This window comes from Apaloderma vittatum, unplaced genomic scaffold (genome assembly GCF_000703405.1).
Source record: "Apaloderma vittatum isolate BGI_N311 unplaced genomic scaffold, ASM70340v1 scaffold10011, whole genome shotgun sequence".
NCBI classification, from domain to species: Eukaryota; Metazoa; Chordata; class Aves; order Trogoniformes; family Trogonidae; genus Apaloderma; species Apaloderma vittatum.
The window spans coordinates 12,924-25,696 of record NW_009698487.1 but is presented as its reverse complement, the minus strand read 5'-3'; the positions used below and the strand labels follow the sequence as shown (position 1 = coordinate 25,696).

The 12,773-nt window shown below is 39.3% G+C and overlaps 1 protein-coding gene across 1 annotated transcript in view; it reads left to right on the top strand.

Moving 5' to 3' along the window:
- The first annotated feature begins 4,877 nt into the window (after window positions 1-4,877).
- PPP3R1 (protein phosphatase 3, regulatory subunit B, alpha) overlaps window positions 4,878-12,773 on the top strand; it is a 15,071-nt gene continuing 7,175 nt past the window's right edge. Inside the window, exon 1 of the mRNA XM_009878035.1 lies at window positions 4,878-4,912. Within this exon, the coding sequence (XP_009876337.1) occupies window positions 4,900-4,912 (13 nt within the window). The 5' untranslated portion in view covers window positions 4,878-4,899. The remainder of the gene's footprint in view (window positions 4,913-12,773) is intronic.

The window sequence follows — 12,773 nt, the reverse complement described above, 5'->3', positions numbered from 1 at the left end:
AGAAGGGTCTTTTGGGTGGGCTCTTACTAAATGCTGACTTCAGCCATCCTTTTTCCTATCACTCCCCTTCTTTTCTAGTTGTAGTGGATGATGGAAGACAGCTTTTTGTGTAACTTGAGAATTGATTATCTCAATCTCTAGTTCTGACCCCCAGCTGACAGGGCTTGGTTAACTTCCACTTGCATGCTGTTTCTTGCGATAATAAAGATAATCACTAATGTAGAAGATCCAGGAAGCACAACATATAGAGCTTGTTGAGAATGCCCCAGGAGGTGCCCACGCATCAAGAACAGAAGCGCAGAAACAATAGTATTGTTCCGTTTCTGTGGGAAGCTGTGGTGCCGAGGTGTGCAGTTTGCATGTTTAAGGCCATTTACAACAAGGATCAGCTTATTACGTTTCCACCAGTTGTGCAGCAACATACAAAGTGAATCTCTGACACGTGTTCCTGTACATGTACTGAACAGATCTTAGGAGATCACTCTTGCTACTTGTGAATTAATACATTGTCTGGCTCTGGAAAGAACTCAGAAGCTTTCAGTCTAACTTTTAAAACTGTTCAGGAGTTCAATTGTATTTGTAGTCCTCACATATCACCTCTTGAGGACTAAATTTGAGGTGAGTCCCAAGCTGACATTGTGGCTTGCTGGCCTTTCAACACATTTTCTGCTTACAGAGTACTAATTGAAGGCCGACACCGTAATTTTAAGTCTCTGAGCTATTTACAAAGAGATGCACATAATGTCACACAGAAAAGTAATGTGCAATCTAACAGATCTAGAAAGTGTGTTCTACTGGTGTGTGCTGAAGAACTGTTCTGCAGTCTGATGTCTTACTGTGTACGAGCTATTGTGTGTAGACAACGTTAGCTAAGAAATTAGATTCTGTTGCTAATTGCAAATTTCCTTTTTTATTGTCCAGCCACAGCTCTTCCTGTCCTTCACTAAGAGGCATCTTGTCAAGATAATTGCACTTACCTGTCCTACCTTGGAGGAGCACGTACACAACTGATCTTAAGGAAGTGTTTAATATTGGAAGTAACTGCTGAAGGAAGAAATCAAGATTATGGATAATCTACAGAGCAAATAAAAAATAAAATCCAATAATAGGTTATCCTTATTCAGTAAAAAGACCCAGCTATGGAAAGGAGAAAAGGAGAATAATTAGTGGAGAATAATTAGTAGAGAATAAAATTGCAAAGAAGTTCCTTATTCGTAAAGGAACAAACTACATGTTTATAAACTTCTGAAATACTTTAGTGACATGTTTTGACTTCTCTGAAGTAAACTAGACACTCCTGTGGTATTCAGAACTTGGTCAGCCTGCTGTTAGTAGACTCTGGACTGATCTGTGATGTGTAATTATTTCTGCTGAAAAGTTCGATTTTGCTGCTCTCTAACCAGGAATTAACTTGCAGAGATCTAGCAGCATTCAAAAAAAATAATTCAAGACTATTCTAAAAGTATAATGCTATTCAAAATATCCGTAGTATTCCAGCCGCTTGTTCTAATTGTGTAACTCGAGAAAAGGTTTGAACTGGGCCGTACAGCAGTGACACCCAGATGCAGCTGAGGAAGGCATGTTTCATCCTACGCGTAGGTGCCAAGTAAATCTGTTGTGGAGCGTTGATGCTGTACAAGCTGCATTTCTTCAGCAAACCATGTGTCACTTGTCTCTGAATGTGCTAATATGGGGTATATGAGAGGATACTCTCGCTTCATGCGAGGTGTGCTAAATATATGTCTGGCAGGAAATACTGATATAATGAGTTTTTTAAGTTGGCAATCTTAGGGCTTGTATCAGAACCTCGTTACTCTACACGTTTGTTTGTATAAAACAACTTTTCTGCATCAGAGGTGAAATGGCGTGCTGCTTGGGGATTTTAGAGTGACTTTTGTCCTTAAAAATGAATATCATCATATTAAATGTAAGTCAGTTCAACGTTATTTTGCTGAATAAGGTTTATAATTGTGATGACCTTTTGCAGTAGCTGTCAAATTTTCTGTTAGCGTATCCAATCACAAAGTAGTATTTTCCAGCGTTCTTTAGAATGCTTCATAGTCCTGATGTTATACTCTGATTCTTTGCATTAAAACTGTACAGATGAAAATGTGTACCTGTTTTTTTTTTCACTTAAAGGCCTCATTTGATACTTGGTAAAGTTTCGAAGCTGTGCTTCCCTCCTTCCTTTTATTTTTTCCTAACACATTAATATGGATATAGCTCTGGAGCTTCCATCTTACTCACTTGCCTGCCTCTTCTTAAACAGCAAGAAAATACTTGACCTTTAGTATTTGTGTTCCAGGGCTTATATTGTATCTCATAGAGATACGTGATTGTGTTTGGCGACAAATAAGTGACCTTTTTGTTCTGCTGTTTGGAATACGGTGAAGGCGACCTGTCCCCAAGACCAAAACATTAATCTTCATCTCTGAGGATCAGGGCTTTGGTGTAGAAGAACACCCCTGTGTTTGTCTATGTCACAGCTGCGCAAGCAGGAATCTTGGCATGAGTAGCTTGAACATCTATTTGTACCAAAAAAAAAAGGGATAAAAATATTTTTAAAACTTGGTTGACTTGGATTCTCCTGTGAAGACGAACACTGAGCACATCAATAGCAGGTAACTACTTATTTTAAAATACCTTCTTTAAATACTGTGTAGCAAATATTGAATAATTTTGTAATTTTTACATGGAAACTTACTAGATTTTTTCATTTTCTGTAGATACCGAGGTTCCAGTCCTGGCTAGGTAAGTATTCTTAGCCCGTCTTTCTAGCAGTAACTGTTTCACAGAAGAACCAAGCTGAAGGTTATTCACTTTTTTCTTTGCACTCCGAGTATTTTTTTTAGCCTACTTCATTTAGATAACTTGATTACTGCTTAGCACGTGCATTTAGTTGCATAAGATTGCTTATCAACATTATTCTGTAGTTTGTGAAGTGAAAAGTTATTCCCGTTATTTTTTCAGCTCACTTCTCAAAAGCATTTTATGCTTCTTCAGGCAGATAGATTTCAGTAGCCTGTACTAGGAATTAACTTTCTCCTAACACCTGAACAAGGATGTCAGTGTCCAGAGCAGTTTTCTGATGTAGTTGGGATTGTGTATTTGTGTGTGCGTTCACCTAAGTGCGCTGGTTTTAATTCGACTTTCTCCTTTAATTTGCAGCTTTCCAGTTTGGTGTTTTTCTTGCCTCTTCATGGCCTCGTGTCTTGAGCAGCCTAGCCTGGATCCTCTGGTTCCTGTTTCTTCTTGTTTCAAAATTCTGCTTTTCCCCATTTTAAATCCCCTCCCCTTTTATATCCCTGTACATACACTACTACCTGTTTTGGTCGTCTTTATTTGAAGACTTTGATTGGGTTCCGTGTGATTTTCCATGTGGCAGCGTCCTGCTGGATTCCCTGCCACAGTGGAATGAATTTCTCCTGTAGAAGCTCTCGATCATGCTTCCGAGTTTTTAGGGACCTCATGGTCCTCATGTGCTTTTCTGTTTGCTACTTTGTCTTGCTCCAAGTAGACATTGGGGAAAAAGTTAAGGCTGTATCTCTTGGTGCTCTACTTGTAAAGCAAGTGTATTAAGTTTTTTAAAGAAGCAAAAGAGCTTGTGGGTGCTAAGCAAAGCGGATGTGTTCTGGAGGTAAAAATAAAAGACAAATGCAAACAACCCCTTCCCCTCACAACACCACATCTCACATGTTTATATTCGCAAGATGTGTGCTCTGCCCCTTTCTGTCCTGATTAGGAAAGGCAGTGGCATGCTTCCAGGCTAAATGTAGTTCTTTTTTTTTTTTTCTGTCAATTAATCCGTTCAATTTTGTGTATTTTTAAGGAGTCTTTCTGTGCAAGTGCCCAGTGATGGAATTGCTTATCCTCCACATCTTTAAAAGAATCACTGCGGAATAGAATGTCTCTTGGACTCAAATATTTTGGTTTCTTGTATATAACAATCACTTATAAGTAATTTTTTGAAAATGTTCGGTTGTGAATCTCTTCAGTTTTCTGGTCACTCCTTTGCTGACTCATTCAAAAAAAAAAAAGAGCATGTGTGTATTGTGATCTTCTCTGGCTCAAAGTGAGTTGTTTTAGGAAAAGAAACACCAACTTTAATGTGAGTGTCTTTTGGTGTTCGTGTCGCAGTAGCTGATTTCAGTATGTGTAAGTTCAAAGTGACTGTACCCGCCAAGGTTTAATTTTTTGTGCTATGAGTGTGTTGTAGTGCAGCAATGATTTAAAATGGTTTAACTTTCCATTTAACTACAAAACAGAAGCACGTTATCTAGTTCATTGCAAAAATATTTAAATGTAAAGCTGTTACGTCTGAACTTCTGGTTATGGAAACCACCTTTTTTTTTTTTTTTGCATCATTCTTGTGTAAATCAGTTTGGGGGGGAGTGGGCAGGTGGTTCTGGGGGAGAAAATATGCTGTGAGTTTCTTACGCTGAGTACGGTTTGTCATGGTAATTCATAAGGACCTGTATATAAAATAAAACGGTAAAGCAGCATGTGAAGTCTTGGAAACTAAACGTTACTTTAACTTGAAAAACAATGTGCACAATATACGAGTAGTGAGTTTGATTTTTGGCGTTTAGAATGAGAGATTGATGTTCTTACTGCATGGCCTGCTGCTCTTTTCGTGGGAATTCTCATCAGAGGACACAACATAATGTTTTTATATTTCTTTGTATGTTTTACTAACATAGACCTATCTGAATAAAACACTGTCTATGGTTGTTTGGGTCAAATTTTTTTTTTTTTTTTTTTAAATAACCATGTAACCTGTATTGCCAGAGATCTTTACAGTGCTGAAACTATTTATAGTGTCTCTAAGCTAACCTGGGAATAATTGCAACTTGTTCTTTTTTTGTGTTTCAGGGAAATGAGGCAAGCTACCCGTTGGAAATGTGCTCACACTGTAAGTTTAATTGCTACGTTATATTGCTAGAGAGGATAATCTTACTTGGAGAGTTGTATTTACAACTTTATGAATGTACTGAATTTACTGCTTGAATAGTTAGGCGGTTTATATACCAACCAAAAGAGTAGAATTAAAAGATGAAAGATGACATTTGGAAAAAAAATACAGTTTTTGCTGTTCGATTGTAAAATCAAAAATTAGTCCATCTTTTTCTAAAAAAAAAAAAAGTCACATGTAAAGTGGTTTTTTTTTTCCCAATTTTTCTTTTAGAATATGAAACAAAGTTATGGTAGTTTTGATGTCTGTGCAGCGAAGTGTTATAACTGGTTCAACTGGTGGGGCTTTTCCATCAGTCCCAGTTTCTCAGAGGTGCGGAACAGCTTGTGGTACTGTAGGTGCTGTGTTAGGCGTGAAGTGTGTTCCCTAAGCTGTCTTTGCACCCTCAGAAGAAAGAGATTGAGGCTAAAAGTGCAGTTTTGGGATTTTCTTTGCCTGTGTATGCTTACAACCAGGTATTTAGGTGAGAAGCCTCTTGGTGTTATTCGCTTTTGGCCATGTGAGCATAAAATTCATTGCTCTGTCTCAGGGGGTTAGTCCACCCTGTAAAAATAACGAGTATTTCTTCCCTAAAGCTGACCAAAGAAAGGGTTGTCAGGGGAGGCGTCCCTGTGGTGTTATGCTAAGCGTACTTATTTTTAACTGCTTTTTTCCTTGAATGTTTTTCTTCAGTGCTAAATCACATGTAGATCTGTGTGTGTCTGTGTGGGCTGCTTGATAAAATTCCTCATCTTTGGTGAATTGGATCTTGTTCTTAACCAGGATGCTAAATTCTTCAAGATAAGGACCGTGTTCAAGATGCCTTTCACAATGCTAGTCATAACCGAGCTCCAGCTCCCCTAAGTCAAGCAGTAATATAAAATAAATAATCATGGAGGAATCTCTTTCTAAGTATGTTTTTTGGAGAACTGAGGCTTTAGCTAGAAATTTGTAAGTCCTGTACGCCTAATATACATGGCCCCATGAGTTTTAGTTGGAGTCGTCAGTTTGTATAAACACTTGAGAATCTGAGCCATGGCGCTGCATTGCTGTATGAGGATCTCAGTGTCCGGGTTGTTAAATATGGATATGTGGGTGGAAGTTTCATGTTTGATGAAGACTTCAGTAATCTTTTCCTGAATCCTGTGTATCTGCCCCCTTGGCCACTTTTTCTATAGGGACAAGTTGGCTTCCGAGGATTTTGTCCATTTATTTTTAAACTAGCTGTGTCTCTGCCAGAGTTACAAGCAGTGTGTTTGCCATCCTTGTTTCCAGGACAAGCGTTATTCATAGGTGGTGATTGCTAGTCTAAAGGTTTATTACTGAGCTTGTTTATCCCCTTTTATTGTGGAGAAAGAGAAGATTTACACATTATATTCTGCATTTGAACTGTATGTGGAGGATATTGTGTAAATCTGAAGTTTCACACAATTAAAACTTACTCTGCTTTGACGGCCCCTTCACACGGTAGAGGACAAGTCAGCTGCTTCTCTGGGCAGGGCAACTACACGCGTGGGGGAAGATGTGGTCATCGCAGATGTCCCTTGGCTTGACTGGGCCCGATCACTGCGATGAGGGCACTGTGCGTAAGGACTCCGCGTGCCTGACTGTCCTGAACGAGCAGGGCTCTGGTGGCACAGATGTGTACAGTAGCATGTCTGAGTAGGTATTCACCTTGTTCTTCAGATGTTAGATGTTCATGCTGCTTCCAAGTAGTTCTTACTGATAGGAAGAAATTTTTCAGGGTGAAGCCAGACATGGTTTTGAAGATCAGTTGAGAAGGATTTTGAATGGTTAGACTTCTGCGAGACTGTCACTTAGCAATAATGGTTTTAGTCTGTATGGTGGCATCGGGCCATAACGTCTGCCTGGCACTGCAGTCGCTATTTTGGTGTCTTGTTTTGTAAAGAACAATTTCTAAAGTGGGCAGTTCCAGGAAGCAAATTTGGGATGTTATGCAGAGGATGCACACCATTTAATTAAGTTTACTTTAGTTAAGACTATTCTTTTTACCCCTAATTTTAGAACATTAGTTCTATTCAGTGGGTGAATTAGCATTATTGGGTTCTTTTAAAACAACGTGGTTTGTTTCCTAGCTGTGCTATGTCCGAGAGGTTACTGAAAATCTAGTGCTGCTTTACGTTACAAGAATTTAATGTTGGCAAAACTTTGTTATCCGTAAGAAGAAATTCAGCATATCGGAAAGCTGTGAAGAAAACTTTCATAGTGTAATAAACCATACTTTATAGTATTTTTATAATATAAAATAGCTTATAGTATAGTCTTTTATAGTATGAACAGTCTTTTATAGTATGTTTTGGTTTTAGAATAAGGAGACTAGTATCTCTTTTCCAACTTAGGAAATTGTAATTGACACATCTGAAGTCAGGAAAAGGATTAGGCCAGCTGCGTGTAAGCATATACAAGACAAGTGGTTGAATGTGTTCTCAAGGGCGTCATCTTTTTGAAATGTGATCGCCAAGACTGAAATGGCTGTCTTGGTTGCTGCTCTGAAACATTATAGTCGTCAATCGGACACGACTGTAGATGGAGGTGAGAGCTTTTGCTGAAGGTCTGTTTTATTTTGACATCTCAGCAATCCATTCTTACGGTTCTTGCTTTTTTAACATGGACAAACTTAAATTTCAGAGCATGGTTTATTTCAGAATTTTTTTTTTTCCTAATGCCTTAGCAGTATTCTTGTTTATAATGATCTCATATTTGAGAAATATGTGGAAATGAGGCTCTGACCACACTCTGGTCTAGTTTTTGTTAGTTGTAGCTTTGAGCTCGTATTTGAAGCCAACATTTTCAATACAGGTTTAAACACTTAATATTTCAGAAGTGCCCAGCACGCCTTTGCTCAAACATGTACGGCTGTTCCGAGGTTCGCACATTTTGCAGGTGCTGGTGTAAGTATTGTGTGCCCCACGGCAGGCGTACAGTGCTTCTGAATGCATGAGCAATTATCCTCTTAAAATATTGGTGAATGCAGTGGATTTCAGAGATCAGTATTTTTAAGGCATTCTTTACTTTTGACTTTCATATGAATAGCCATGCACCTTTACATTGAATCAAAAAAAAAAATCATTAAAACAAGTTTTCTGAGATTACTTTTTCCAACACAGAGCATGCTGCCCACCAGAAATTTGCTTTTAATGAAGCTTTTTGAGTTGCCACTTGAATGCTTTTTATCTGAGCACCACTTAATGTGAGTAACAGCTTGAAACAAACAATTGTTTTAAAACGTGGTGGATCATCCTCTGCTGTTTTGTGTTGGGGGAAAGGAGTGGGGTATTCAGTAATAGATACCAACATATTAGAGAGTGTCCAGCTGAAGGATAAAGCTGTGGTACTAAAATAGGAGTTACACAGAGTATTTGCATGTGGTGTCTTGGAGGCCCGGAGTTCTTGCGTTTTAACCTGATTCATCCCGTTTTTAGATGTATGCAGATGAACGCAAGGTAGGAAGTGGGTATTGTTGGCTCTAGAATTTTAATACTTGGGTGAAAGAGGGATCTTTTGAAAATACTGATAGTTCTTCAGCCAGCCATCTTTAACACTGGAATTGTTTAAAAAAGAAAAAAAAAAAAAGACCCTACTTTGTTAGTTACAAGTTGAATGAAATTCACAATGGATTATGAAATATGTGCACTTAAAAACCGTGACTAATGTGATGTTTCTGCAGGGCTACCAGGAAAGCCTTTTAAAGAAAAACATTTAGCAGGTATTATTTCTAGCCAGCTGGTAAGTTTGGAAGCTCTGGTAGCAGTGCCAAGCTGCCGGGATGCTTTTCGATCGTGCTGAAAAGCACAGGAAGCACAGAGCCTTGTGTCAGCTGGTGAGCGCAGCACAAAAAAGGCCAACTCGAGTTTGAGGTTAGAGGAACGCTCGCTGTGGCCAGAGCTCAAGGAAGCTGTGACCGCTGCGATGAGTCACGGGCAAACTCTGCCTCAAATGATGTAAACAAAGTTTGAGCCTCCTTGTTTTGCTCAGTTATGTTCTCACCCTGTTTACACTCTTGTGGACTTGTACCTCCTTGGGATTTTCTGGAGTTCTCGTCCCTTTCCTCGCTCTCCTGAGCTTGAGTCTTGTCAAATTCTGTCTGCTACTGCCACCGTCAGTCCTTCGAGCTCAGAAACCTTCACTGTGTCTGAATGATCTTGTGCCTGAAGTGTCCAGTAGCTCCAGGATGTTGTTGTGTGCACTAGGCTGTGTGTAAGGAGCCTTGGGAGATCAGGGTAAGAAGTGTTTTGTTCAGGCTCTGATAAATTAATGTGCTCTGTTCTTCAGCGATAGCTTCATGAAATTTTAAGAAAGTCAGTCTGTTGCTAACCACAGGAGAAAAAAGCAGCATACCCATCCTAGATGAGAACTGTTGTATGTGTGTATTTGTGGAGGAAATCTGAATAAAAATGAGTAATTATTTTTGATATTTGCTGTGATACATGAATGTATGGTGTTTCCCTTAAATGTATTTAAAGAAAAAAAAAGTTCTCATGTTAAATTCTCATACAGTCAGTTATGAAACACTTATCTGCAGATGTTATTTTTATCTTTATATGTTCATCACAAAGAGACTTTTCTCCTCATGAACTGGTAAAGGGAATTTTCCTATTCCTGTAGTTACTTTGATTTTTTTCATTATTTTCTCATCCAAGTACTCTCATCCATGGCGTGCCCATTGCCAGAAACAAGCTGTTGGCCAAGATTGATGTTCAGCACTTCTGCTAAACGCCGAACAGTTTCTTCAGTGCTATTCTTTGACTTTTTTTTTCCTCCAAGAGTGGAATGTCTCAGCTCTCTAATGCAGGCAAAGCCTTTGCTTGAATATTTCAAGGTTAGAAATGAGAAATTTGTAATACCCATTTCTAGTAGAAACTGCTGTTTAGCATCTGTACCTGGACTCCGTGTTACCGGTGAACTGGGATTAACGTAGGAGCTATGAAATTGGGTGTACGTGTGGAGAGAAAGTAATTAACATTTTCTTAAAGTATCCGGACTCTTTAGTTTCATAACTTACGTGGTTGTTGCTTTGCTACAATTTAGCCAAACACAGAAAACATTCTTGAGAAATACTCTTAGATGCTTCTCCAACCTTTTCTCTTTCCCATCATCTGATTCTTTTCTTGATCATTCAGAATCTTGACTTCCTGACTCCAGTCTTTAAAAGAAAAAAATAAATTGGTGCTTTATCTTCTTGTAACCATTGCTGGTTTGTGCAATTAAGTACCTAGCTAATTGTAAATGCAAGGCTCGTTAACTGATCTTGCGCCCAGCAGGTGACGGCAGAGCACGTTTTTTCATGCATTTTCAGTGTGGCATCGCTTGTCAACATTTTGTGCAGCGGATCAGTTTCGGAATGTTCCAATAAAATATTTGTCTTTTTGACATTCATACTGTTATGTTCTGCTAGAGGTAGATCAGCTCAAGATAAAATACCTTTCTGCTGGCAGTTTATTTTCTTAGCACGTCTTGTGTGGCAGATCGCTTCTCTCTGCTGGAGCAGACCAGTGTGCCAGCAGAGCGGGCTTCGCTGTCTTTTGTACCAGCTGTAATAATTTTCAAGCCCTGTAGTAGGGCTTCACTGCCTTGTGTGTGTGGTAATTAGCTACACTTCACAGCAGAACATCAGCAGAACTGTGGGTCTTGCTCTCATGCTTGGCTTAAATGTTTGTGAAGAAAAATATAAATAGTGTGGACTTGAGTTCCCAAACCAGGAAATGGACTCGGGTCGTGAAGTAAGACTTCGCTTAATGCTGCTCCAGGGTTCTGAGCAAACGGAATGTTTCAAAGCTTACAATTCATTAACTCACCTTGTGTGACAAGGGAGAAGAGATCCAGCTCTGTGAAAGCTTCTCTCGTTTTTCTCCACTGTGATTTTGTGGAATTACAGAACTATGAAGTATTTCAGGTTGCTTATGGGGCTTTAATCTTTCAATTTGAGTCAGTGCTGGTCTTTCTGTTAATACTGGAAGTGCTGTTTCCCTGATCTGTTAAGAGGACAAAGGTGCATTATATCCTGGATAGATACTTGCCATTTGCTGCTTAGTTGTTTTCAAGTGAAGTTAATTTTTTAAAAGGAATAATGCATATACCTCTTACTGTTCTCATTTTGTCGTTTGTTTTTTTTTTCAGTAGAAAGTAGCTCTCATAGTAACCCTCACAGAACTTATCTCGAGGCTTCTCAGCATGAGGTGCAGTTGCAAACTTCCAATTTCAAAATAGATCATTTGTGAGTGATTTGCCTTAACAAAATAGTGGCCAGTTACTTGAAAGATGTTGTATTTTCTGAGTGCGGGTAAGGAAACAGAGAATTTGTGATTTGACCAGGACATTTTAATTATGACTAATAAAAGTAGAGACAGGTGACTGTCATTCATTTTGCATTGGAAAATTTCTTTACATATGTAGTGTGACTAGCCATGCTTACTGGGTTTGTGCTTTTTTTTTTAAATGCTTATGCTGTGAGGATTTTTTTTTTTTTTTAGTATATTAACTCTTTTCTGTGCAAGTTGCAAGTCTGGAGTAGAACTTGCAATAAAACCGAGGTTCTTGTGTTACCAGCTTACCTTCACCTGTTCTGGTGGCAGATAGTGCCAACCATTTCAAAGACTGGCTGACTCCACTTAAAATTTTAAGATTCTGAGGAAAACGCTCTGCTTTGCCATTCTCTTTTAATACCGTCTTTTAGTCTGACGGTTTTGTTCCGTATAGAGCTTACCATGCGGTGGTACTTTGTGATCCAGAGGGGTTTCTGTGTAGCTTTGTGGCTGCAAGCAGTGACCAGGACTGACTAACTGCGGAATGTCAGGATCTACCCGCTGGACCCGTTCCTGTGTGACCTACCCTCGGTGGTCCTGCTCTGGCAGGGGGGTTGGACTTGGATGATCTTTTGAGGCCCCTTCCAACCACAAACGTTCTGTGTGAATTTACTGTTCAGGCACAACAAGCCTTGACAGAAAATCATCTTGTGGTGCTGGACTTCTCACTTTTGTCCTCTCGCTCACTTTTGTCCTGTGTGTATCTCTGAATTTGTATGTGGTTGATTTTTAGACAAAGATACCAATTTAAGTGGAAGTTTTTGTTACTGCTTTGGAAGAGGATTAGATCTTTGAATGGGCTACAGTCTCCAACCATAAAGTGCTGCATGCTGGAGAGACTAAGTGCTGTTTGTTTTTTATGTCGCACTTCTACAAAAGCCTAAGAAAATACTGGCATTGTTTGGATGAGGTGATATGTATGTGCCTTGTAGAATTCCTTTTATTTACTGTTGGAGCAAATGCAATAAATAGAGCTAAGAAATGTTGAGGAGACTGTTCGTGCTAGGAGAGAAATTAGTATGGGGAATTTGAAAGCTTCAGGTTCTGTAAGATAGGTTTGCTGTGGTTTGCTGCGTGGTGGCCACTTTCTAGGACTTCCTAAGAACCTCACTTCCTTCTTACCCAAACATGGTGAGCCTTTTGTGAACCAACTTCAGTCTTGTAAATCAAGCTGCTGATAGGGAACTTTCAGGTTTTTCGGCAGTAACAGATTGCAGGGTTTTCTTAGTGGTGTTTATGGATTCACAGATCTAGTCTATTCCTGGCAAAATCAGAGGTGTAAAGTAGGGTACTGGGTACGTGCTTTAACTGAGATTTGTTTTACGTTTGAAGAGGTTAGCTGAAGTTGTACTGCTGCAGAACCTGAATCTAATTTAATTACTAGATGTACGTGGGTCATGGCTCTAGGTATGTCTATTCCCTGTTAGAGGGAAAATAATATCTTACGTCTGGGTGATGTTCCGAGTAGGCGAGTGATTATCGGTCAACACGAGGACTGG